The sequence below is a fragment of the Manis javanica genome, chromosome 7, assembly GCF_040802235.1.
Source record: "Manis javanica isolate MJ-LG chromosome 7, MJ_LKY, whole genome shotgun sequence".
Lineage (NCBI taxonomy): Eukaryota > Metazoa > Chordata > Mammalia > Pholidota > Manidae > Manis > Manis javanica.
The window spans coordinates 6753889-6779048 of NC_133162.1; the positions used below are offsets into that span (position 1 = coordinate 6753889).

The 25160-nt window shown below is 51.4% G+C and overlaps 1 protein-coding gene across 10 annotated transcripts in view; it reads left to right on the plus strand.

Annotated features, from left to right (window-relative positions):
* Nucleotides 1–25160, plus strand: part of CTBP2 (C-terminal binding protein 2) — a 153870-nt gene that overhangs the window by 88941 nt on the left and 39769 nt on the right. For 9 of the 10 annotated variants that reach the window (XM_073240158.1, XM_073240154.1, XM_073240156.1 and 6 more), the window contains one exon: nucleotides 16524–16681. The exons of the other annotated variant lie outside the window; for it this stretch is intronic. In XM_073240158.1, coding sequence (XP_073096259.1) covers nucleotides 16624–16681 — 58 coding nt within the window. In that variant the 5' untranslated portion in view covers nucleotides 16524–16623. The remainder of the gene's footprint in view (nucleotides 1–16523; nucleotides 16682–25160) is intronic. 10 annotated transcript variants of the gene reach the window in all.

Consider the following 25160-nt stretch of genomic DNA (forward strand, 5'->3'; position numbering starts at 1 on the left):
TTAACACCATCCTTCTGGTGCTTGGCGGTTAGTAAGGAAAAGCAAAAATGAGTGGGGACAGAGTGGTGTTGGTCTTCGCAGCAACAAGGCAGCAATAAAGAATGGCACGTGGGAGGCCTGTTGCAGACATGACATTGTGTGCACAAAAAAGTGGGTGAGCATAGTTTTATCTGTCAGTTGAAGAACTTTCTACATTTCTTTGGGAGTTTTCTTGTGCCTTTATTCTTGCAAGAGGGTGCCTTTGGGAAGAATGGGATCTAAATTCCTGGCTTCCTGCCTGCCTGGTCTTGAGAAAGAGGCTCAATCTCTCAGGCATGGGTGAAGCTGGGCACCCTGCTCTGCCCAGTGCATGGCAGTTAAGTCAGTTAAGTCCAGCTAAGAGCCCCAGAGTTTTGCCCCGACCACCAGAGCTTCTCTGTCAAGCTCTGTGACTGTCTACAAGGAGCAAACAACACGAATGCCAGAAGGCCTCCAACTTCTACATGACTGATGAGAAGCCTGAAACAGGCCCTCAGGTTGTGGGAAGCACCAGGCCTGACCCCTCAGTGCCGTGCTGGGGCCGCCTTCTCCTGAGCCCCTCCCTGGCACTCGTGGACAGGAAGCGGGCCGGGCCCCAGCCCTGTGACCTGTGTCACAGCAGTGACAGAGACCAGGCCAGCCTGTCGCCCAAGGGGACAGCACGGGTTCCTGAAGGAAGATTAAGAGGTAAGTTGGATCTTAGACAAATCAGGCCAGCAGGCTCTGCAGGCTGGGCTTTTGTCAACAAATCAGCTTGGCTCTATTTTAAGCCCTGTTATGTACCAGGACTTCCTGTTTTTCCAAAGAAACCTCTTGTTTTGGTTTTTGTGATGATGGATTTATTGAAACGTTTGCTATTCAAGGGGCCCAAGTTGTTTTCCAACCAAAAATTAAAACGAGATTTTGTGCCGAGGGAGATGACGCTAACGCATGGCGTATCATTCCCCAAAGGCTGCTCCTGCAGGAATATTTTAGCCTCAGTGGCTGGTCAGTGAACAAACAAAGGGCTAATTGCCTGGCAGGGTCCTAGATGGATTTCATAGCTCCATTTGCCCTCCTGTTTAGAAGGAGGCAGGGGCTGGTCCAGGACAATTGAAAGGGTTTTTGTTCCCCGGGGCTAAGTTAAGCCATGTGTTTCTCTTTCTAGGAGTATTGGTCTGGCCAATCAGAGCCACATAAATCCCACTCACTTCCTGCCGACCTTTTGACACCGACAGATGTTTTTTCTTACAAGTGTCATTAGGCCTCTCTACTCGCTGACCTCATCAAGTTGTACTGGAGCCATTTTTTATAAGTTTGGTTCTAAAAATCCATTTAGCCCTTCCTGAGTTCCCTTCTGAAAACGATCACCCTGTCCTGTTGCCGCCTGCCTCTCTTCCATCCCTGGACCTGGTAGGGAAAGCTCAGCCCACCCTGGACCTCACAGAGCCAGGAACACTGACAGTGGGAAGCTGGGGCTTCCACCAAAGGTGTCATGGAGACTTACAGACCAAGAATGCAGTGGAGGACCCACATGTCACTGTGAGAAAGAACCTTCCAGAATCTGCAGGCGTTGCATGTGGAATGTGTGGTGATGGTAGCTCATCAAGCATTAGGGGCCACAGGTGTGACCCAGAGGTGGGTCCCCAGGAGGGTTGGAGGTCCTAAGTGTGGACGTCTCTGTAGCTGACATCCTGTGTCCACATGAGCCGACCACCGTCTGACCAGGCGCTGTGTGTCTTCTGGAGACAGGAAGACAGTGTTGGTTGACCTCACATGAAACCCGAGTGGTGAGGAGATTAGCAGGTCAGTAGAGGGATGAGTTAGGAGCTGCTGTCCCTGACCCCTCAGACCCTCAGGCCTCGCCTGCACCAGGGTCATGTCTCTGTCCTGCAGGGGCTGCCGAAGCCTCGCCCAGGTCAGGGTGGGTGACTGAGGTGGGTGATGGTGCTGAGTGCTCCCCAGTCTCTCCCTTACTCACTGAAGTGGGTGCAGCAGAATGTGTCCAGAGGCTGCTCGTGTTCTTGTTGGGTGAGTTTACGCTGGGATAGCAGTTAGGACAGCGCCTGTCACAGATGGCGACCCAGTAAGCGTTAGCATTTGTGAAGCAGTACATGTGGGAAATAAATAAAGCACATTCCAGCCCCGCAGGTCTCAGAGCCCGGCTCTCCCCCCACTCCCCCAGTCCTGCTCTTCAGGGGGGCCTCTGCCCATGGCTGGGTATGTTTTTATCTGCACTTTGTTTTTTAACAAGCTTACAACCTAATTTTTCATTTGTTTGTTTTGCTGAGATACAAAACTTGGCTTGCTCACCTGGATATCCCCTCTTGGAGCTGGGGGGCCCTACCTTGTCCAGGCATCCGTGGTGGTCCAGGGGCTGTGGGTATCGCCCAGTGAGGTATAGCTACCACTTTTGAGCCTGTCTGGTGTGGCTCAAGCTGGCTCCTGAGCTTCTAGATTCTTGCACCGATAATGCCTTTGCAGAGCTGCTGGCGGAAGGAGCTTGGTGGCATGGGGTGCTAGGGGATAAGCAAAAACCCATGCTAGCAGTGCCCTGGGCTTGTTGAATCTCAGGTTCTCCATCTGCGAGGGCAGCACTTTGGATTTGGTAGCTTCCTGAGTCTCAGTATGTCCCAGAAATGCCATGGTTCCAAGAACCCGTCAAGGCCACACAGGCTCGCACACACATGTACATGTGTGCGTGCTTGCGGTCACAGCTACACTCTGTGCCTCTTCTGCCCCTTGGGTTCCAGGTGGGGCTTGCTGGTACCTTAGACCTCCCACCTGTTATTTCCCGTCAGAGGAATGGGCTACGCTTATACCCTGAAACTCTCAAAGGTTGCCTTTCATATTACCTGTTTTCTCTGATTCAGAGTAGTTGTAAATGGTTCAAGGACCATTTCTAAGAATAAGAAAGCAAGAGGGCCTGTTCGTCCAGTGAATTGCTGTGCAAGGGTGGCCTAGAAAGCTGCGTTCTTAATGTGGGGCCCTGTCTGTGATAGATCTTTTTAGTGTCCCTAGATTTATGGGTGTGCGTGAGGCAGAGGAGAGACCCCAGGGTGCCTTAGTTAACTCTGTGCATGTTGAGTGCAGCCCTGGAATTTATTTCAAGCATCTGGAGTAGGTGAAAATCCCAGTAGACATTTCAGTTCTCCAGGCCTGTGGGCTTTGCTGATGAGCAGAGGGTAGCGTTCCTCTGACTTCCACAGCAAGGATAAAATTTGCCCCAAGCAGAGAGAGGGCAAATTATAACTGCTTAGGAAGGGACCCCTGACAACTCAGGACCCCACCCCCCGCCCACACACCCCAACCCCCAATAGGCATGCCTACCATGGGCACCCCTGTGCCACCAGCAGGTTGCTTTGGAGAGCTGACATATCCCTGGGGTTCTGGGTTTGGGGACCCCCTGCGGGATCTGGACAAGCCATTGAGACCCGTCCCTGCAGCCATTGCCAGGAGTCCTCTGCTGGCTTGTTGGCTTCTCACATTGCTGAGCAGCAGGGTCGTGATTGGCCAGTGCCCCTGCCCCACAGACAGGGAGGCCTCTTTGTCCCTCGCTAGTGTGAGTCTGGCGGTGTCCCTTCCTCTCCACATGACGTCTGCCTTTGCCTTCTCCTCTTTAAGTCTGCAGACCCTCCTACCCACTCTGGTCCCCAGGCCAATGCCAGCCCTGGCCTAGGGCAAGAAGGGGCTGTGAGGGGCAGGTGGCGTTGGGCTCTCCCTCCCCCGGAGACGCTCGCTTAGCCCTCACCTGAGGTGCTGTCCCGGAAGCCCGGAGTCGTCTCACCTCAGACTCCCCAGAGACCAGCACCAGCATGCTCTCTGCTTTGCCCTGAGGTGGAGCCTCATTTCCCAAAGGCCTTGGCTCAGGCCAGCTGCAGCCCGTGATAGACCCGGCAGGGGCGTGCTGCGGCCCCAGCCCCGGGTGAGCCTGCGGGAGGCTCCTTGAGGGGGCGGAGGGCCTGCCTTGCTCTGCCCTGCTGGGTGAGGCCAGGGGGCTTCAGAGGCTGGACCACAAACAGCCAGTGCTCGTGCCGCGCCCACTGCCTGGGTCAGCTGGCTGTGTGTGAAGACAGGAGAGGCTGCCGCAGTTCAGAGGACTGAAGGGGTCCTTCTGGATTCGCCCCCTTTGTTAGCCGTGTCTGAGAGGCAGCCACACACAGGGTCCCACTGGTGAAGGGTCCCAGCCTCTGAGAAGCGGGCTCCCAGCCGCACTCCAGGAACCTGGGGGGGGATGCCACCGCCACCCTCCTCCGAGGTTCAGGGGTGGCCGAGGTGACATCATCTATCATGCTTGAATTTATTTGGAAGTTCCCAATTTTGAAGAAACACTGAGAGTCGGTGGTTTTGTGTCTCCATGGTTGCTGCATGAGGGAGGGAATGGATGGGCGAGGGAGAGCACTTCCGTGGTCATAGTAGCTTTCATTCAGAACTTCCCAAGGACTCAGACTCGTGGACCTGTCAGGGCTGCCCAAGCTGTGTACTAATGATAGCGTCACAGTGTCCCGCCTGAGCCTGGAACCTCTGGCCCTGGCACAGAAGCGCATCTCCTGCGTAGATGTACTCCGGACCTCTGGCAGAACCTGACCCTCGGCAGACGCGGGCCCTGGTGTTCTGAGGCACAGCTTGGCATCGGGTTGCCCTCTGATCCCAGAGGGCCTTGTGAACTCCTGGGCAGATTCCGCCTCTTGGGAAGCGAGGTCTGCCAAGTGCCTGGCAGGAAAAGGTACAGGCAGTGTGGGGCCACCCTTCTCCCCACCCTGGCCTCAGCGCAGGGTGGGGAGATCTGCCTGTGGGTGGTAATGCGGAGGATTCGTGGCAGAGTATTCAAAACAATGAATTCTTGGTCTGGGGTGCAGAACACAGTTTAAAGGAAAACAGGGTTAGGACATTTTCTCTTTGTGTCTCTCCCCTCAAAACACAGGCTCTGTCTTTCGTGTGTTGTGGGTGTTCGGCTTTGGCCCTTGGGCCCCATTCTCATTGCCCGGCATTGCAGTGATGGGGCACAGCACGGGGGCATGTCTGTATTTTGTCTTCAGGCACCTGGCTGGACTCCGGCTGACTTTGCATTGGTGCTTTGTGATAAAGTCAGGCCCTGCAGGGGCTGCCCCTGAACCGAAGCCAGGACCCCAACCAAGGAAGCCCTGAGCTTCCCTAAGCATCCCCCATGCAGGATCCTGGAGGGGCCTCTTGGGGCACTTGTCCCCAATACCATCAGAAGCTGTGGGTTAGTCTGCTAGGGCCGCCACACAAAGTGCCACTGACTGGGCAGCTTACACAGCAGAAGTTCATTGTCCCACCGTTCCAGAGGCCGGAGATCAAGGTGTCTGCAGGGTTGTTTTCCTCTGAGGCTGGGAAGGGAGGATATCTTCTAGGCTTGCAGGTGGCCACCCTCCCCTGTGTCTTCACACATCATCCCTCTGTGCATATCCCTGCGTCCAGATTTCCCCTTCTAAGGACCAAGTCCTGTTGGATCAGGGGCCACTGTAGTGCCGTCGGTTTAACTCGGTTGCCTCTATAAAGAGCCTCTCTCCAAGTAAGGTCACATTCCGAGGTTCTGAGGCTTAGGACTTGAATGGAATGATGAGGGAGGGGACACATAATTCATAACAAGGCGGTTACACATGGTGTGGTTGTGCAGTTAGGCGGAAAGGTGTGGTAAGCTCCTCAGGGGGTCTTCTGATGTTGACCAGGAGACCGTGGATGGACAGTTGGGCTCCAAGGAGTGGGCGCAGGGGCCTGCCTTTCCCTGGAGATTGTCTTGTGCCATAGTCGCATGGTGCCTGCTCCAGGGACATGTCCAGACATCCTGACTCCTCAGAGTCGCCCCTCGCCCGTGTGCTTTCTGTCTGGCGGCAGGTCCAGTGTGTATGGCTTCCCCATAAATTAGCTCCCAGCAGATTTTTAAGTGGTCATCACCTTGTCAAGATTCTCTAATAGGATTTCATGTAAAATTAGGATCCTTGGGCATATTAGCACCTGGTGAGCTATAATGATGTGAACAGGTGACTGTGTTCCCGTTGACCCTCTTCACCGTAACCGTCCACTGTTGGCCCTGTTTGTAAAGAGCTCACTTTGTTGCGACAAGGACTCGCGCCTCTAGAAAGTTCTCCTGGGGAGTGTTGCCACCTCTCCCCTGTTGCAGCAGCCCCTCTCCACCAAGCTGTGTTTCAGCCATAGCTCAGAACATTCTGGACCACAGTAAGTGTGAAAATGCCATTGTTTATCCACCAAAGATTTGGAGGCCAGCACTGGAGGATGCTGTTAAACAGATGCAGTAATTCATTCAAGAAGACGGGTTAACTCAGGAATATCCTAAAACAGAAAACAAAAGGAGCTGTGCAGCGTCTCCCTGCTTTCCTTCTCGCATTTGATGAGCGAAGATGAATGCAGGTTTCTCCTCCTCCCCGCACCCCCGGCCGGCCAGCGGCCGCCCTCCTTTGCAGTCACGGATACACACAAAGCCTGCCTCCCCTCTGGGTTTTCCTACCGATCCTCCACATGAAAATCGTGTTAAGCAAAATGAATAGCTGCAAGCTGTTTTATTTCATGTTGTTAAATAGCTGCATATAAGATTAAGATTTTCCTCTTTATGACTCAGGTTGAAAAGATAAGGTCTGGAAAGAATTGCTTTTCAATCAAGACTTTCTGGAGTTAGGGATGTCTGATTCCTGCTTAACATTTCCATAAAACTCCACAGTGCCTGAGACAGGGTGCCACCACAGCCCAGTGGCTTTTCTTATAGAGGAACTTAGGGATGGAATTTGGATATTTGTAAAGATCCAGACCCAGAATATCTGTTGTCATAAAACAAACTTAATTACTCTGCTCCCAAGGTCTGAGTTGGCTGTCCTACATGTCTGCCTTTGTGCAAGTGGCATTTCATTTACAGAATGCCCAGCCCCCCAGCCCCCTCCCCAGATGGGGAACACTCCTGTCCCGTGGTGCACCCATAGGTGACACCCTGACCTGTTGGCCTCTCAGGTGTGGACACGAGCTGAACTGTGTGATGGGGCCCTGCCCGTGGCACTGGTGAGCTCTTTCCTGGCCATACTGGGCAGCGCACATCGGGCTGGTCTTTGGGTCTGTGGTCTGGTTCTCAACTGGCTGCTCTGAGACCCATCCAACCCCGAACTTGGGTGGCCCTGAAGGGTCCCTACTCCTTCAGGCACGTGGGTGGGTTTGGGGTGAGCTCTTCTCCTATTTGTGTTTGAGATAATCTTTCCAGACACATGGCTTTATGAAAACGGACACAAGGCACCAGCCAGCCACATTTGTGTTGATAACTTTATCTCCAGCTACCAGCTTGAACCCCCTCTCCTACCAGCTTCTGACCTGGGCCGTGCCTGTCAGTCACTCTCAGCCTCTCCTCAATCACCAGGTGGCCAACATGCCTTGCTGGGTTCTCCACCCCAAAGCGGGCTGTACAGAGGATCCTTCCCCACTTAGTGTGGTTTGGAGCAAGTCGGGGGCTTGTGATGTCGAGGCAGAGAAAAGGGCGGCTTCCAGGAGCAGGCAGAATCAGAGCACAGGTGGGACACCCCGGGGTCTCTGGGGGGGGGCCTTCCAAAGGCATTCCTGTCAAGTCAGGCCCAGAGCCAGCTGTGCCACCCAGTGGCATCCTGTTGCCAAGGCAACTTAGCTTTGAAATGGTAGTGGGGGAGGATGCTGGTTCTGTGGGTGGGTATTGGACCAGACATGCGTCACCCCTGCTTCAGCATCGAAGGACCAAGAGCCCCTCCTTCCCTTTAACCTGAGCCATCGGTGTCCTGTAGGTGTGGAGAAGGGAGCCGATTGACTCTCACTGTGCTGGCTGCTTAGAACTCAGTGCTCAGAGGACCCTGTCAGGCAGGCAGGTAGAGGCCAGTGGTCATAAAGGCTCTGCGTCCGGGTCCCAGAGCCCAGAGACAAGGCCCTGCCTTTAGGCTGGCCCCTGCTGGCCAGAACCAATGCATGAATGAGGTTGAAGAATTTCCCCAAACCCTCCAAATTTGTGTCCACTGAAAAGGTTGTGTGTTCTGAGGTCATCCGTGTCTCACAACCCCGATCCCAGGGGGTGGCGAGTTACCCCATCACCAACTAACCAGGTGCGTGCAGAGCTGCAGAAGCTGTGGGCGTAGCTGAAACCCCGTAGCACTTCTGCGTGCTGCCAGCTTTCTTCTCCTTAGAAAGTACGGCTCGGCGCTCTCGTATTCCATCGCTGCAGCTCACTCTTCGCTGATGTATCCTTACACAGGAAGTGTGGACGTAATGGAGAATCATCCTCACGGTGGCTGTGGCCCTTTCTGAATCAGGGACCCCAAGCCTGGGGCTCTGACTCACCTCTCTTTGACCTCAACTTAGGCTCGCTCAGCTCCAAAAGGGCAAACCTCAGCTGCCAGCGCAGGAGACAGACAACAGGAGGCCCTGCTGCAGTGTTCGCTGGCCCCTGACCGGTCATGTTCCTGAGTCTGAGCATCTTTAACGTCTGTTGCTTTAAGAGCAATTGGCAGTATTTGTACGTCTTGCTGCCGGAGACTAGCGAGTGCAGTGTGTCGTCATCTCAGACCTTCCCTTCTAGAGGCACCTGGTCTCACTGTCCCCAGGGTCGTGTAGAGTCCACGTTGGGACTGAAAGGAGCAGCCCCCGAGTCCATGCAGGGCATGCAGTGCCCTCTGCCGGCCAGAGGGCAGCATTGCCGGGCACCAGGCCTGCTCCTGGGAAGGGGCTGGACTAGGAGAAGGTCCTTCATGCATGTGTGGTTTCCACTGGCTTTGAGCGAGCCGGGGCTGCAGGGAATGTGCCTTTGTACGTGGATTCCAGACCTCACGGTGTTGAGAGACAAGCGGGCTGGGAACTCCAAAGGGCAGCAGACCAGTGTGTTGCCCAGGGAAGGTGGGTGCTCAGAGAGCAGTCGTGGAGTCGGGGCCTCTCAAGAGGCAAGAAATCAACAGGAGAGAAAGGTCTTCAAAATACAATGTTAAGACTTTAAAAAACTAAGGTCTCACCATTGCCATTTGTTTGATAGCCAGTTAATTCCTATAATTGTCTTGATTAGATATTTAAATACACATGCAATTCATCTGTGTTAGAATAAGCCGAATAATGCCTTTACAATTTAAATCTTCTGCACACACACATTCCATAGACTGTTTTTAAGGTGAGCATATAACCTCCAGATCGCTGTCTCCTGGTGGCCCCTGCCGCAGCTGACCCACAGCAAATGCAAGTGAGGGCACAATCATGGGCTGCACCCCCGGTGACCTCTGGGGCACTGGAGTGGCCGTCCTGAGGCCCCTCTGCAGACATGCTGTGAGAACTTTCCGATGTTCTGGGTCCTTCCATGTATGGCGTTCGTTCACGTCTCACTCCCTCAGATATAAACATTCCATGATCATTTCTTGGACTCAACATGTAAGAAAAGGTGAAATGTCTGGATGAAATTTGAGTTTACTAGTTCCTTCATCCTGTTCAACCACACTTTCCTCTGCTACCAATCAGAGTTGTGCCAAAGGAGGAAAGGTCGGGAAATTGGGAAAAGAAAAATTAATCTGGGTTTCCACAATCCTCAGTCTCGGCACAGTGGGAATAAAAGATGTATTTTATACCTGAATTCCACACCAGCTCCTTTTAGTTCCAAGTCCCCAATTTGGATGTGTGGGGGGATGCAGGGGCGGGAATCTTCCCACACACACTGCCAGGCAGCAGGGTGTCTGAGAACTCAGCTCCATTCTGACGTTGTCTGCCCGGAGACAGCACCAGACTCCCCAGGTAAGGGCTCGTCCTATAAGACTGCCCTCCACCCTCTGCTCCAGACACGGGTCGCAAGCCGCAGGCAGTTCCCTGTGCTTCTGACCAACCGGCTACAGATGGGAGGTTTCCACAACCACCCCTTTCGGTTTAATTAATTTCTGTAGTGGCTCACACAACTTAGGCCAAGTCTTAGATTTAGCGGTGCAATGAAGGATGCAAGTTAACAGCGAGATGAAGAGATTCATAGGGCAGGGTTCCGAGTAAAGGGGCTTCGGTCCTCGTGGAGCTTGGGGCCTGGCTCAGCGGCACGTGGGAGTATTCTGGGTCCCCGAGCCTGGAAGTCCCAACAACTGAGAAGCTGGACGGGAGATGCTCTTCTGGGTTTACCTAAAGGCTTCACTGCATAGTCCTGACTGACTAAATCAATGGCCATTGGCTGATTTGACCCTCACCACCCCACCCCACCCCCGCCCTTGGGTGGGGCCCAAAAGTCTCATTAACATGATAAGACACCCATTTCACCTTTAAGGCTCTAAAATGCTTCAGAACTGTGGATAAAGGCCAGACACACCTGGGACATATGTATTTGGTCATCCAAATATCCAAACAAATATTTCTTATAACTCACTGTATCACAGTCTCTTAACTTTGAATGGAATTTTGCTTGTCTGCCTTTATCCTCATTTTGTTTTGCTTTTATTTTTAAAGAACACTTTATGATTAAGATGAATGTATTTTCAAAGCACATTTGTAAGTCAAATGCTTTAAAATGTGTGAAAACTCTTTAACAGGAGTGTCTCATTCTCTTCAGCATAGGAAGACCAGCACTTAATTTTCATTATGACACAAAACAACCAATTAGGAAATCATGAATTGTTCTGCTCAAGTCTTCTGTGCCTGATGATGGCTTTTAGCAAGTGAAAATATTTACAGATCTTGAGGTTTGCCTTTAATACCAGGAAATAGGTGTTCTTGCACTAGAAGCCTAAACCACGCGGGATTCACTCAGCACTGTGGGCCAAGGAGATGTCCTGGCAGAAGGGGGTGTCTCCCTTGGCCCCCCTCCTTGTGGCAGCTTCCAACCTGTGAGTTCTGGGACTCCACGCACCAAAGACGTCCTTCCATGTCTCGGACGTCACAAACTCTACCTGGATTGAAGCGGCTTCACTTTTCATTTGCTTGCCTCCAGAAAACATTTTGGTGGGCATTAGGTGGAAAGAATAAAATCACAGGCCCAGCACTTGAGCCTCACACCCAAATTTGTAAAAGACTGAAAACTTTAATTCATTTGTGAACCATTTGGTGGCAGATTTTGATGCAGGCTGAATTATTGAGAGCATATTTTTCTTTTTTGATTTAATAAAGTTTTTCACTACGTAGTTGGTGGGGCCTCTCCGTGCACCTTCACCAGCAGTGGGGGCATTTCCTGCCTTGATGTTGTGGCATAAGTCACTTGAGCTCTGTGCTTGGAAACCAGTTCAGTAAAGTCCTTTACTCGGGAGCTCCGGAAGGGCTGCCGTGGCCAGGGAACCATGAATCTTCAGCCTCAGAGACAACGGCTGGGGTTATAAGCTTGTAGTTGGGAACTTCCTTACAGAGCCTGTCACGTGTCAGTTTGTCAAACAAGACAGTTGATGAGCTTGTCCTTTGCCTCTGGACCGCGTGTTCTTTCTGGCCTTGCCCCCAGATGTGTTCAGTGGGTCTTTGTCCTCCTTGGCTGACTTTCTGGCATCTTTATTGTCGTCATCGGGTGGCGTAACGAAGCTGGGAAAGCAGAGCTGCCACTGCAGCCTCGAGGGGATACTTTTATGTTCTGTGTATTAACCCAGTTGAGTGAGCTGTGTTCATGATTTCAGTGCTCGGTGTGGTTTAGTGGTTGACATAGTGTGGTGTATGCTCTCTGCTGCCCTAGGTGTTGGGAAGGGTGGTGGGCCTGTGCTAACCACACTTCAGCTGACCTGCACTGCTGGGCACATGACCAGGTGTGACCTTGCACCCTAGGGTTTGGCTGCTGGGCATTCTGCAAGGGAGCAGCCTTGCCAGGTGGTGGTCAGGCCCAACTCCAGGGACCACGGACGCTTCGATGTGTGTTGCAGGGGCCTGCTGGTTACTTCTGGAGCGTGGGGTTGGGGGCTGTGGGAGTGGAGACTTCGTGTACACCTGTTGGCGCCACTTGGTGTCTCAGCCATGAGTTTAACCTTACCAAAAAAGCTAAGCACACCCAAAGCCCTACTGGATAACTAATCACGGATTGGTAGTAGCTTTTGAACATTTACAAATTTGACTGCACCCACTACCAGTCTTCCCCCAAAGCTCCATTTTCTTCCTTAAAATGCAGTTTTAATGATTTTGTTAATTGTGCTAATATGGCAACTGTTTAGCCAAAGTCTAGCCCAGTATTTCTTCCACTGATCTCTGACCCCTGTGGAACATACATTTTTCTAGATTTTTATGGGTTCTTCAGATACAGTTTACAAAACAAAGCACAGATCACCTGTTGAGAGGATTCAGCCCAGCTAGCTTCCTACGGAAGGCACCTGAAGATTCTTTTGAGGCAGCACGCACACCTGTGGCTTTATTTGGGATAAAGAGAGAGGGTGTCCTGGGCGCCTGTCATTCGTGGCCAGTGTTCCCAAGCCCCTATTAAAGTGCATCGACCCTATGGGTGTGCTGGGTGGGAGACCACCTGAGGGTCCATGCCTGCGTCAGCAGGTAATGCTCACTGTTGCCTTGGTGGGGACTGGCGGTGCCCTGCTGGGTCCCTCCCAGGTTGGTAAATGAGCCTGTCCACACATCTGGAGAGTCTTGTAGGGCACGGCGAAGGAGCCCTGAGGAGCAGTGTCATTCCTGTAGGGATGTGAGGCTCAGAAAGGCGAGAGACCTTACGTACCTAAGGGGGTGCTTCCCACGTGCCCATGACCACCCCACCCCAACCTCTCAGGTGTGAAGTCAGCCCTGTGCAGGTTAGCAGTGGAATCCATTCCGGGGGCTCCGGTGCTTCACCAGAGAACTTCAGCAGCACCTGCCTGACTGTGATAATACGAATTCATTAGCGTGTCGGAAAACTTGGTCTCTGCTTATTGACACAGGGTTCCAGTAGGTTTCCTTAAAAGAACTGAAGGCTTTCTTGTGGAACTGGTTTTAGAAGAATTTTCATTTTGAAAGGCATCGTTGATGGTGTCAGTTACTGTGTGTGAATTTCTCCATCTGCCTAAGCTTTGTGAGGACTGGGAACTGGAACAAGGGAACGGAGGGCCTCTTAGGTGGCTTAAGGTGAACTGAGTTGAGTGGGCTGTGTTCGTAATTTCCGTGGTCAGTGTGGTTTAATGGTTGCCTTAGTGCAGTGTATGCTCTGTACTTCTTAAACCCAAATGCATCTGGATTGTGCAGGATGCCTGGCCCCTAGGTGTTGGGAAGGGCGGTGGGCCTGTGCTGTAACTCAGACTTGACTCACTCACTTGAGGATATAAGTTAGTGAGGACGGGGCCTGTGATCACTGTGGCGGTGGGCTCCCAGCAGGTAGGGCTGCTGAGGTCAGTTACCTGCCGAGACTCGGGCCTTGGTGCATGAGGGGACACCTCCCATTTCACTCAGCCTTGCTTCTGGCTGTTGCGTGGGGGGGGGCGTCGGTGTGGGGTGTGTGTGTGTGTGTGTGAGATATCCTTTCTGTTCCCCCTTATGTGTGTGTGTGTGTGTGTGTGTGTGTGATATCCTTTCTGTTCCCCCTTGTGTGTGTCTGTTCCCCCTTGTCTTAAATCTCATCTTTCTCCCTGAAACCCACATGAGGCAGATTTTCATGCCTGAGGCTGCTTTCTAGCAGAAACCAGGAACCTCTGGGAGCTGTCTTTCCCAGCGGCTTTCCCCTTCTGGAATAAGTTGCAGTCCCTGCCACTAGACCTCCCAGCCTGGATCACACCCCTTGACCTCCACCTACTAAAACGTTAGGTAGACCCTTCTTTGCCTTTTGCCCTGTGATCTCATGTAAGGTTTGGCTACTTTCTTGGGAGGTTGGTGTACTATTCCTACTTAGGGGAAGACCAGACTTCTTTCACCCTTGAGTCTCCCTGAGGTTTGCCTCCGCACCTCAGCCTGGAGGAGCATAGCCTTTGGCTGGGGCCTGTGTCCAAGGGGTGTCCTCACGTGATGATTCCATGTGTGCTCTCCTCTGGCCCTCTCAGCCACTTTGGAGAGTAAGTACCATATCCGCATTTGGCAGCTTGGAGCCTGCTTATCCACAGTCATTCTGCAAGTAGGTTCTAGAACCCTTTTCCCATCTGCTGGAAGTTTAAGCAAACGCAGGACGTGGAACACATTCCCCTTCGTTTTTTCTCTTTCTATGTGTACCTTTATTTGTTGTTAAACATTGACTAGATATGTCAACTGATGATTGTGGTAATAAATTCAGTGGCAAAAAAGGTCATAATTTATGAGTAAAGATAGTATAAAAGTAAAGGCAGAGCTTGGCTTCCACAGCAGGTGCCACCAAGGGCACCCGGGGCCGTGTGGATGACAGGGTGCTGGTGCCCTCGGTGAGGACACCCGCCAGAGACCACTGCTCACAGCTCAGCTCTGAGGAGGGCCCGTCCCATCATTGGGAAGAGGGTTACGTTAACTGAGCCCTCCAAAAAGCTTGGTCCTCGGGAGGACAATGGCACATTTCACACATTCTTGCTTCAAAAAGAGTATTGGGGGTGGGGATCGAGTCTACATGTATCAGTGGTCACTGCCACCAGGGCCACACCAGAGACTCAGCCTGGTGGTCTCACGAATTCACTGTCAGCATGGCCTGCCTGAAACGTGGGTGCATGCCACAGCTTGAGGGGACCCCCACAGAAGGGCTGGCTGGAGAGAGTATCCCCTCCCTCAGCTGGACATGGGAGTCAGTTGCGTATTTTCTCCTTTTTAAATAATAGGACGCAGACAATTTGTGTAAGCCGATGCCTTATCTTTCCTTTGATTGCATAATCGAGATTCTACGTATCAATTTTTCAGGAAGCCATCTAATTATACAAATTAAAATTCAAAGGAAAGCAAAAAGAATGATTACGCCTCACTTGGGGAATTGGAGAAGGGTGTGAAACTCTCTCGCCTCGGATGATAATGCTGTCGTTTTTCATCTCCAAGGCACTCCACAAATACTAACTAACCAATTTTCTCACCCCTTGGCTAATGTGGGGTTCTGTCTTCACGCCAGAGCCGAGGAGAGGCCGCAGTTTAGCTCAGGCTTGGGACCCAAGTGAGTAAGCAAGCATCTCTCCCGGGCACAGATGCGTGGGGCCAGAGAAGGAGGCCTACCGGCCCCACTGTTGCTCCCACATTAGGTTTGCGCTCCCCACTTTGGACGTTTGTCTCTCATGAAGCTCACCCAAAAGCAAAACCAGGATTTTACAAATGTAACCCTACATCTCGCCCACTGGAGGCCCTCTAGGTGCCAGCCTCGACTGCTTTGGGGCTGGCTGTCTTGCCAGCCCAGTATGGCCATTCCAGGTGTGGGGAGCTCCCTGAGTTTGGAAAGGGTTTGGTATCTTTTGACTGTTGCATTATTTGTGTGATCAGAAATTTTGCCTTTTTCCTAGCTGTTTCTATAGAAAAAAAAACCCACATAAATCTTTGGGGTGCTTTTCCAGCCTCATTGCTGGGAAATTAGCCATTAACTACCAGGAAGACACCTACCTTTTTTCAGTCAGACCTGCATTCTGACCTTTGATGAAGTAACTCCCAACATTTTGCATAATTGTTGAGAATCCCCATTATTGACCTGGGAGCTCCAGTCTGTCTCCTGTCCCCCCTCATTTGAGGACAGCTTTTCCTGCGTGTTTGTGCATGTGCGCGTCTGTGTGTGTGGGTGGTGGCAGTGTTAGAGTAAGACGGCGCTCGGCGCAGTGACTCAAAAGCTGGGATTTGGGGGTTGCAGATGATGATCTGTGGCCTCAGCTGGTTACCCTGGAAGAGCAGGAAATGACATCAGAGTCTCCAAATCATGCAGGCCCGACCCCCTCCACAGACGAGAGGGGCGGCATCTCCCCATTCTTCAGGCGGCATTTGGCTTCCCTCTGGAGAGTCCCAGGTGCCCCAAGCCAAGTGGAAGGCTCCCCACCCTGCCCCGCCTCTGTCTGGGACACCGCAGGCGTGCTCCTCCAGGTCCCTGCAGGTGTGAGGAAGGCGCAGGAAGACGTACTGGGCAAACCCCAGTTAGGGGGTAGGTGGTGCATGGCTTCGCAGCGGGTGAGAGGTGAGACTGGTGCCGAGTACGGGCTCTGACTCCTGACCCCCACAGGGCAGTTTTGGAAAGTTTCGTACGCGGCCTGGCAGAAGGCCATGAGAGCACCTCCTACCCAGCTGCAGCTGGGTGCCTGCATCTTAGAGTGCCCGGGCCTGGGACCTGCTCCCCAGGGGTGCCCCGCTGGTCCACGAGCTGCCCCATTGCTCTGCCTCCCTGGCTCAGGGAAATACAGGCCTCGCAGGGTCTCTGGCTTTGGAGTACAAATGGTGGCAATTCCGGTTGGTGGGCAGTTGGTGTTCACAGCTCTGAAGTTAAAAAGCAAGAGACTCAGATGCTACTGTTGATGGCCCTTCCACAGCAAATGGCGATTGTCTTGTGTGTGCCTGTCTCCTGGTACGAGACGGCAGACGGGTTGGTTCTGTGGACTTGGAGCAACCTCCCTCTGCCGGTGTTGGAGGGAGAACAGGCCCCGGCAGGTCCCCTTGTAGGAAGTGGCAGCAAAATCCGGAATGACATGATGTCCTGTGCCCCAGGTGTCCAGAGAGTAAGGCTTCTTTTCTCCTTGTTTCAGGGTTCATAGTGGCGCAATGCCCGCAGACTCCTGCCCGTTCCCCTAAGTTCTTAGAGGACCGCTTTGCCTTTTGAATCAGAGTTGCAAAGTTCGATAAAGAATGGCCCTTGTGGATAAGCACAAAGTCAAGCGACAGCGATTGGACAGAATTTGTGAAGGTAAGAGCCAGCGGAATTGGCGGTTTTTAACCAAAGACTCTAGTCCTGCCCTCAGGAACTGGTTCCCTAGTGACGTGTGTGTGCCACAGCCGCCCTCCAGCCAGAGGCCCCTCCCACCACCAAGCCCCCTCGGCCGGGGTCCTGCACTGGGTCAGCAGGCTACTGACCTTCTCGTAAGGCCAGCTCCATGGCAGCGGCGGAGGGAGGGGTAGGCCCTGAGGCCCTTCCTTCCACAACCTAATGAAATTTTGCATATGAAAGACACTGCATATTAGGACCATCTTTTTCTACTTCCTGAAGTTTCTGGGCTTTTATCTGTTTTGAGTTAAGACATTTACTACGTTCAATTCGAAGATATTCCTGAAGAGCCCAGTGTTGCCCCTTGTGATGTGTTCACATCCCTGGTATCTTTGAAAATGTCTGGAAGTGTTTTATTCATGAAAGGAAAAATAAACATGATTAAAATCTAATGGAAACCTGGGAACAAAACTCTGAAATGTTGATTAAGCACCATCCTCTCCTAATTAGGGAGCAAGAAATCCCTAGTGTGTGGACCTGGGCTCTGAGTCCAGCCCGCATCCATACTGCCAGGCTGTGCTGAGCAAGGTCGCTGGGGACGTCCCTCCAGGGTGTGACACAGAGGTGATAGAGGGGAACCTCCTGGGCAAGGTGGGCCCAGCAGCCCTCCTGAGCCCCCATGCACCGGACGCCGACTTGGCAGCTGAGTCAGGGACAGGGATGCTCGCCCCACAAGCTCTTTATATGGAATTGTTCGTCCTCGATGTCGATGGGGCTGAGGCCATGTGAGGTGAAAGTGTCAAAAGAGGCGTTCTGCTGTGTGACCACACGCCCCGCCCCGCGAGGGGAGCTCTGTGCTGCAAGGGTGTGACAGGGCTGAGATTTAAGGACTTTTTTTTAATGAACATTTAAAATGTTTCATACATACAGGAAGATTGGTGGATTAGTACAATGGACGTAGATACTCCCTTCTGTGTTTACCAGTTGATGACTTTTGCTATCCTTTGCTTTCTTTTTATAGGTGATAGGTACATGTGTGTGTGAAAGGATGAAAGTATGGATGGGCAGGCTTTTTCAGAACCATCTGGCAAAAGTTGTAGAAGCAGCAGTTTACTCCTACGTGCCTATGGCCTGTACCTCCTTTTGGGATGTGTCCTGTGTGAACTCTGTCCCACAACCACCCCCAGGGAATCGAAGCCCACCGTGTTATCTGCGGTAGGGCACATTGTAGATTCGTTGTCACACTGCCCCCACCCCTCGCCTCCCGCTGGTTTGTTGTCCTGTGCAGACACCAGTCGGGATGTACATTGCTTTTGTGTTTCTTTGGTCTCTGTAGCCTGAAATAATTCTCTGGCCGTTTTAACTTTCAAAAGCATTGGCATCGATGAAGAGCTCAGGCCAGTTGGTTTCGACAGTGTCCCGTAGTCAGGGTTCACCTGATTGTGTGTGGGTTTTTTAATTTGCCTTTGTCCTCCAGTGGAATGGTGCTTACAGGTTCCTGAGTCCCTGTTCCAAAACTCCCTAGTGGATCAACTTTCCAAAGGCCTGTGGCCCTGATTCTGCCCCCGCAGCTCCAGTACTAAGCCAGAGGCCTTTCCTCTATTTCCAGTGCAGAGGGCAAAACCGAAGGCGGTTCTTTCTCACCCTGTCTCCCGAGCCTGGGTCACCAACCTCCCACCCATTTTTTATAACGGAAATTTGAGTATCACCTTCATGGGTGCACAGTTCTCCTGAGACAGTTGCAATCAGTTTAAAAAATTTCTCTATAACCACTATCCAAGTAAGCGTGTGAAATTGTTACTCAGGTGTAACTTGTGATCCACGAGCCCAGACATTCATTTAGCGTCCCATTGGGTGTAACAGCTGTGCTGTGCCAAGGTGCTCATTGGTGCGCCTTGCATTTATAGGCTGTTAGCACCCTTTATAGGTGGAGACAGGTGGTGCCTATTTCCCAGGTGCTGCCAGTGCGGCCCAGAGTAGTTGGTGATTTGTGGCCAGGAAGCCAGACGGTCTACTCTTCTTCAGACTGTGGCCCACTTCTAACTGCTCTCCTTCTGTGGCCTTGAAGCCAAAGCCGAGGGAGGATGGGGTGAAACTCCATCCCTCTCTGTTCCCAGAATCTGGCTCAGCTATACCTTCACCTCCCAAGGGAATATTCCTGCTTGAAATGGAAGCACAGTGCAGAGGGTAGCTTCACTTCTCTCCAGCCCATCTTTGGGACTCCATCCAAATCAGTTGGAATAATGGTCTTTCAAGCAGACTTAAAAACCAGATTTTAATTTTTTAAGCGACCCTTCCATTTTAATATTTGTAATTCTTTCTTGATGACTAATATCAAACAATCCCAGAGTACTGTTGTCTGAGCATTACTATAGAGCAGGGTCTGATAACAACAGAGACGGGTCAGAACCAGACTGCAGTCTCCTCTTTTTGATGTATAATTTAGATCTTGGTTTTTCCCCATGTTTAGTTTGCTGGCATAATTGGCATGCTGTGTTTGTGAATTGCATCAGAGAGTTGCAGTAGGTTCCTGCGTCATGACAGAGCTGGTCTGATTTGCTCCAAATATGTGTTGGTCAGAAAAGAGGACTTCCTATCACTCATCATTACAAAAGTAACCCAGAAAAGCATTTTCTTAAGTCCTAGGTTTCTAGAACTAGGATACAACACAATGACTCTGCTGGTAACTTTTGGTTAAAACATCTTACTGTGAGTCATGGTAAAATAAATCACTAAACACCATCCTTTCCTGTGACTATTGAGAATGTAATTTGAAAAAAGCAGGTACTTCACTTAACTTCATTTTGTTCAAATGTCTTACACATGGGAAAATGGTGCCGAGGATTATATCAGTGGGGCTGATGTCCCCTTCATAGATAAGCTCCTTTCACACAATAACTTGGGAGAGGACTTTTCCTTTCTACTGCAAGAAGAAAAGAAATGTAATGGGCCTCCTTTTGGATGACCAGTCATACATGGCACGCCCTCCTCTGGAATGTTCTCCTGAGCACAGGGAATAAAAGAAGGTAAAAAGGAAGAGGATGGGCTTGTTGAAAGGTTGTGGGCAGAATCGAAACCAACTGGGGTCTGTTAAGTACATGGTTATAAATTCTGGGAACCTTCTGTGTCCACTTTGTTGCCAAGGAGGGCAGGGGGAGTCAAAGAGGAAATGTAGCAGGAGTGAGGCGGAAGAACCCTTCCTCCACAGCGCTGTTCTGCTGTTCTCCATCCTGATGTGAGCTTGGCGCTGAAAGATTGTCTCTGTGGAACGTTCCCCCCGGAAAGATCATCACTGCCCCAGAACGGTCAAGATGCAAAGATGTCCAAGCGCTTGTGGGTGCCTAGCCTCCCGGTCAGCTGAGCGCCCCCTGCAGGGAGGATGGGGAGGTTTCCTTGCAGGTCACACCCAGCAGAGCCCACAGAATGGCAGGGTCGGCCTGTTTCCTACGGGAAGAGCATACAGTCTACAGACCCAGGCCAGAGTCAGTGTTTATCGTCTTCTATTTGTATGCTGTTTTGTTAATCTGCTTTAAAAAATGCATTATAAAATCACTAGTTGTTTTGTAGGAGTCCTCAGAGCACTGTATAAGGAGCTGCTGTTGAAGCTGGCATCTATAGGTACCCCACAATCATTTCTAATAAATACCGTTTTAATAGTCCCAAAGTGTGGACTTCATAATGTACAAAAATGGGATTCATAATGTTGCTATACATTATAATTATATGTTTGGATCAGGCAATTATGCACATTTTCAGTAATTATGTGATTAGCAATAATTACATTAGCTATGTAAATATACAATAGTCAGCTAGACATAACTTAAAACTGTAGTATAAATGAGTATCTTGAAACAATGTCTGCTCATATAAAGGATGCAGGATGTCCTGGTTGAAGCTTATTTGCAAGGGATTAAAAATCTGGATTTTGGCTTATCTGGTCATGAAGATAAATTTGGAGCATCGGTCCCTCCCCCGGAGTGCCTGCTGTCAGCTAGGGATTGGATTCACAGAACTGCCCACACTCGGGCCCTCACTTCTGCAGAATGAACCAGGTTAAATGCCGTATTCTCTGTTGCTACTCATCTGTAAAATGCAAACTTACGCTTCTCTTTCCACTTGCTGATTCTCTGGTGGGCTCTCACTGCAGTTGGCAGATTTCATTGAACTCCCACCATGTGTCTCAGCTGCGAGTTAGGGCCACTCGGTGCCCCCCTCGTGCGTGGGAGGTGGTGTGTGTCACCGGTGACCGAGGTGTGGGTGTTCATCACTGTCGTGGTTTCGTTTGTGGCTCCTGCTTTTACTCTCACCCCGACCAGAGTGGTTCATACGGTCTCCCAGGGTGGTGGCACCCTGCTGTCTCTGCCAACAGTCAGGAGCAAACCTCCCAAGTGTGCCCCGGAGCCGCCTGGCTCGTATTCTTGGGCTGCTCTGCTGTGCTCTTGGTGCACTTCATCGTGGTGTCTGCACCTTCGAGGCAAGGCCGTCTGCTTTTCAGGCTCAGTAAATACAGGAACCCAGGTTCCAGCGCATCTGGGCCGTCTCCTTTGTCCGAGGTCCAAGCTCTTTGAAGAGCCACAAACCTGCAGGCAGAGTGCCACACATAATCAGAAGATGCCCAGACCCGGGGCTTGGGTACATCCCAGCACAGCTCAACTATATTTGGGGTGACTCTGAAACCAGAACCCCAAGATACACCTTGCTGGTAGCCTCATGAGCCTCTCTTTTTTCAGAACCCCAAGTGATCCTCTGTGAAATGAGACTCCTGTTTCTCATGGATTTATACTCAGTCTATCAAATCACTATTTGATGAGCACCCCAGACATTGACAGGCTCCTGCTAATGAACCTCCGGCTCTCTTGGCCATGCTCTGTGTACAGAGGAGCCTCGGGGGGCCTTCTGAGACTGAGCTCCCCTTCCAGGTGGGCAGGAACTTGGCTTCTCATCAGCAGCCGGGCCGTGAAGTGGCAGGAGGGGTGTGGGTTCCGTGTGCCCTTCCTGTCCCTCCAGCCGTGTCCCTCACTGGAGGGGCTGCCACACCCACAGGGCTTGTTTCCCGAGTCTGGTTGGAGAGGTGAGTTGGGTGTCACCTGAGGCACTGAGATTTTGTGGGAAGAGCTGTTGCTGGAGGCTTTTATGAGGGGAGGCCATGTTCACTGAGCACCTGCCCAGCACAGACCTTGTGCCCGGTGCTTCGAGAACTCGGCACAGCCTCTCAAGGTAGATTGTGTCCCGTAGCTTGCCCAGCCCTGCCCGGCCCTACGCCCAAGCTGGAGTCCCAGCTCACACTTCTCGAAACTTGCTATTAAAGAGAATACTTTACCCCATAACAAGTGGGAAAGAAACCTAATTTTTGTTTCATGTTTTCATTCAGTTTTATAATCTAGTCAAGAAATCTAGTCCAGAGCAACGCACAAGCCTTGGTTTTCTCTTAAAATGGCCAAGTCTTGGGTTGCGAGACCCCCCTGGGTCTTGGGTTCCCTTTGGCCGGTGCCCTGATGATGGTGAGGCTTCGGGCTCGGAGATCGGGAGCTCGCAGCCCGCAGGGGTGTTCGGTGCCATGCCAGTCCTTTGCTGACCAAGATGAGGTCTGGATGGTTCTGGTATTTTCATTGAACCTTTAGATGCAGGCTGCCTTAAAATCCTGCCCCATAACCTATTTGCTATTTTACCAGGACACTTGGATTCTTCCCTCCCCCACCCAATTTAGATCAGCCAGGTAAGTTAATTTGATAGGGGACACTGAGGGGACGGCAAGAAAGATAACTTTTTTAAAGGCTGAAGGCTGTTTTTAAACATAAATTTTAAAACACTGGACAGAAACAAAGCCCAACACATCCTGTACACATTTCAGAGTAGGAAGAGGGATGTCATAGGCCTATTTTTGGCCCTGCTTCTGCCATAAAATAGTGTGTAACCCACTAACCTCAGCAGTGTCCCCAGGGAGATGCCACCCATGGGGGTTGGAGGGCGCTGCAGAGGCTTCCTCCTGGGACTCAGGAGGCGTGGGACACACTTGGGGTGGGGCGCTCATTTCCACCCTCACTTTCAGAGCCACCCGGGTCCCGCGCCCCAAGGACCAGGAAATGGAAGCCCAGGAAGTGCTGCCCCGCCACGGGGACGGCTTGGCCCGTGATGTTCTAGAGTTGGGCCTGTTGCTTCCTGAAAATGAAACAGTATCTGCTGCAGGCGGGAAACAGAACAGGTTTTCAGGGGACGGGCGGTTAAACCCAGTGACCTCGGTGTGGGTCCAGCCTTTAGAATCACCAATTCCACTGTACGTCTAGGGATGGATGGATGGACAGACAGATTTTTTATTTCGTTTTTTAAAGAAAAAAGTAAGGATTAGACCCCAGAGCAGTACTTCATTTCCCATTCCTTTCAAGCAGTCATTGTCCTGATCAGAACTTGAAATGCTCGTTGGCGCTCTTCCCAGGGACTGCTCTGAGGGAGGGGTCACTGGTTCTGTCCCCTCCTTGGGCTTCCTCCCTGCTTTTCTGAAACTGTCTAGATCCATCTCTGAATTACAGTTGCAAATTGGTACATTTGGTTGCATGGGGGATTAAAGATTTGGCTTCGAAAGAATGTCACTTGTAACCCTGAAGTTGCCACTTCGGTTATTCTACATGATCAGCTTTATCTTGAGTTTGTTTGTTTGTTTGTTTGTTTTTACATACAAGAGAATTTGGGTTGTCTATTTCTCAATTTTCAGCAGATGCCTTTTTACTTTATATAATTTTCTGTAGTGAGATTCTTTGCAAAATTAAAAAAGTTAAGTCCACGAGACTCGGTGCTCTTAGATATTGATCCCATCTTGCTTTATTTAGTCAACATGAGATTTTCAGAAGCTCAGCCCTCGCCAGGAGACTACACCGCACTTTTTAAAAAATGTGCCAGGTGGTTTGGGAAAGCGCAGGTCAGTTTGCAGGTGTTTTTACCTAACACAGGAAAACATCTGTCATAATATTTGGCTGATTGCAGAGCTGAGGCTGCGTGAGTTTGGGTCGCTTCCAAGCAGGAATGGATTGGAAGTTGATGGAAATGGAACCCGGGCCTCCCTGTTCTCATACGGGGTTGGCCCCTGCTCTGCCTGTGGTGTCACACCTGTGGCACCTTCTCACGCACCTGTGCTGGCTTCTTAGGAACAGTTGGGTACACATTCTTCTAGACAGTCTGCTTCAGATGGAGAACTTGAACTGAAAGCCAGGCATCTGTAAGCTGGTGAGTCACCAAGAGATACCCCGCCGCAAAAAGACGGGGCCCAGACATCCGCGGAGTTCACCCACACATCTGTGAGGGGCCGTGTCTGCGCCGTGAGTGGGGGCATTTAGCGTTAGCTCCACAGTGTTACTTTTTTTTATATTGCAAGACAGAAGGAAAAGGAGACTGAGATGCTGTAATTCCGAGGCTTCACGCAGTTGCCATCCCTCAGCTATAGCTGGGGGTCCCGGCTCTGGCATGAGTACAGTGCACCCTATTTTGAGGGGCTGAAACATTGTTCAGGAGTTGCTTTCTGATATTCAAGTAGTTAATTTTATAAACGACATATTTGGTAAGGTATTGGAAAACCTTAGAATGACAGAATTAAGAATTACTTTGATGAAGAGGTTCCCGTTTTCTGGCACCAGCAGGGCAGAGTTTCTCCAAGTCAGCGCAGGGAATTCTAGAAAGCAGACCTTTGGCTTTGGGGTTGGCCCTGGGCTCTGGATCTTGGTCCTGTGTTGCCAGGCAAGGCATGTGATCTCTCCATTCCCAGCATCAGGGATGTGACACGGTCATACCTACCTGTAGAGTCCTCTACGGGCAGAACACCTGGAAGAGGCCTGGCACAGACATTCAGCAAATGCAGAGCCCTCCAAGAGGGATCCTGTGAGGAAGACATGGTGTCAGAGATGCCCTGTTTCTGGAGGGGTCAGGACTGCGGCTGTCCGTCCTGCCCAGACAGCCATGTCCTCTGGCCTTTAGTGGGAGGAGAGGTGGAAACAGCAATGGGCAAAACCCACTGGGAGGCCTAAAAGGCCCTTCATGGCCAATATACCCAAGAAGAGAAGAGGGAGGGGACAATGACAAGGCAGATGGCTCCAGGTGAACCGGTGAGTGTCCTTGTGCAGAGGTGATACACACAGCAGATGTGTTTCCCTGCAGACCCGTCTCCTGCACCGGTTGGAAGGCTTGCCAGTGTGGCTGCCCACCCCCCCCCTCAGCCCTCTGCCTTCCAGGGGAGGAAGCTCTGAACAGTGCCTAGAAGAGGAGAAATCCTGTGGCCAGCCAGCTCCTGGCACTCCCAGCAGCCCAGCCGTGCCGGGAAATGATCAGCAACCAGATAGCACTGTTCCTGTTCTGTTTGGGCTTCTGTAACACTTTCTTTCCTTTCTGGTGTGTCTTCTAAGTGAGCACATCCTTAGGCTGTTGGTGAGATGTGTGCAGACTGTCTCGCGTGTGGCCTGGCCGAATCCTCGGTCTT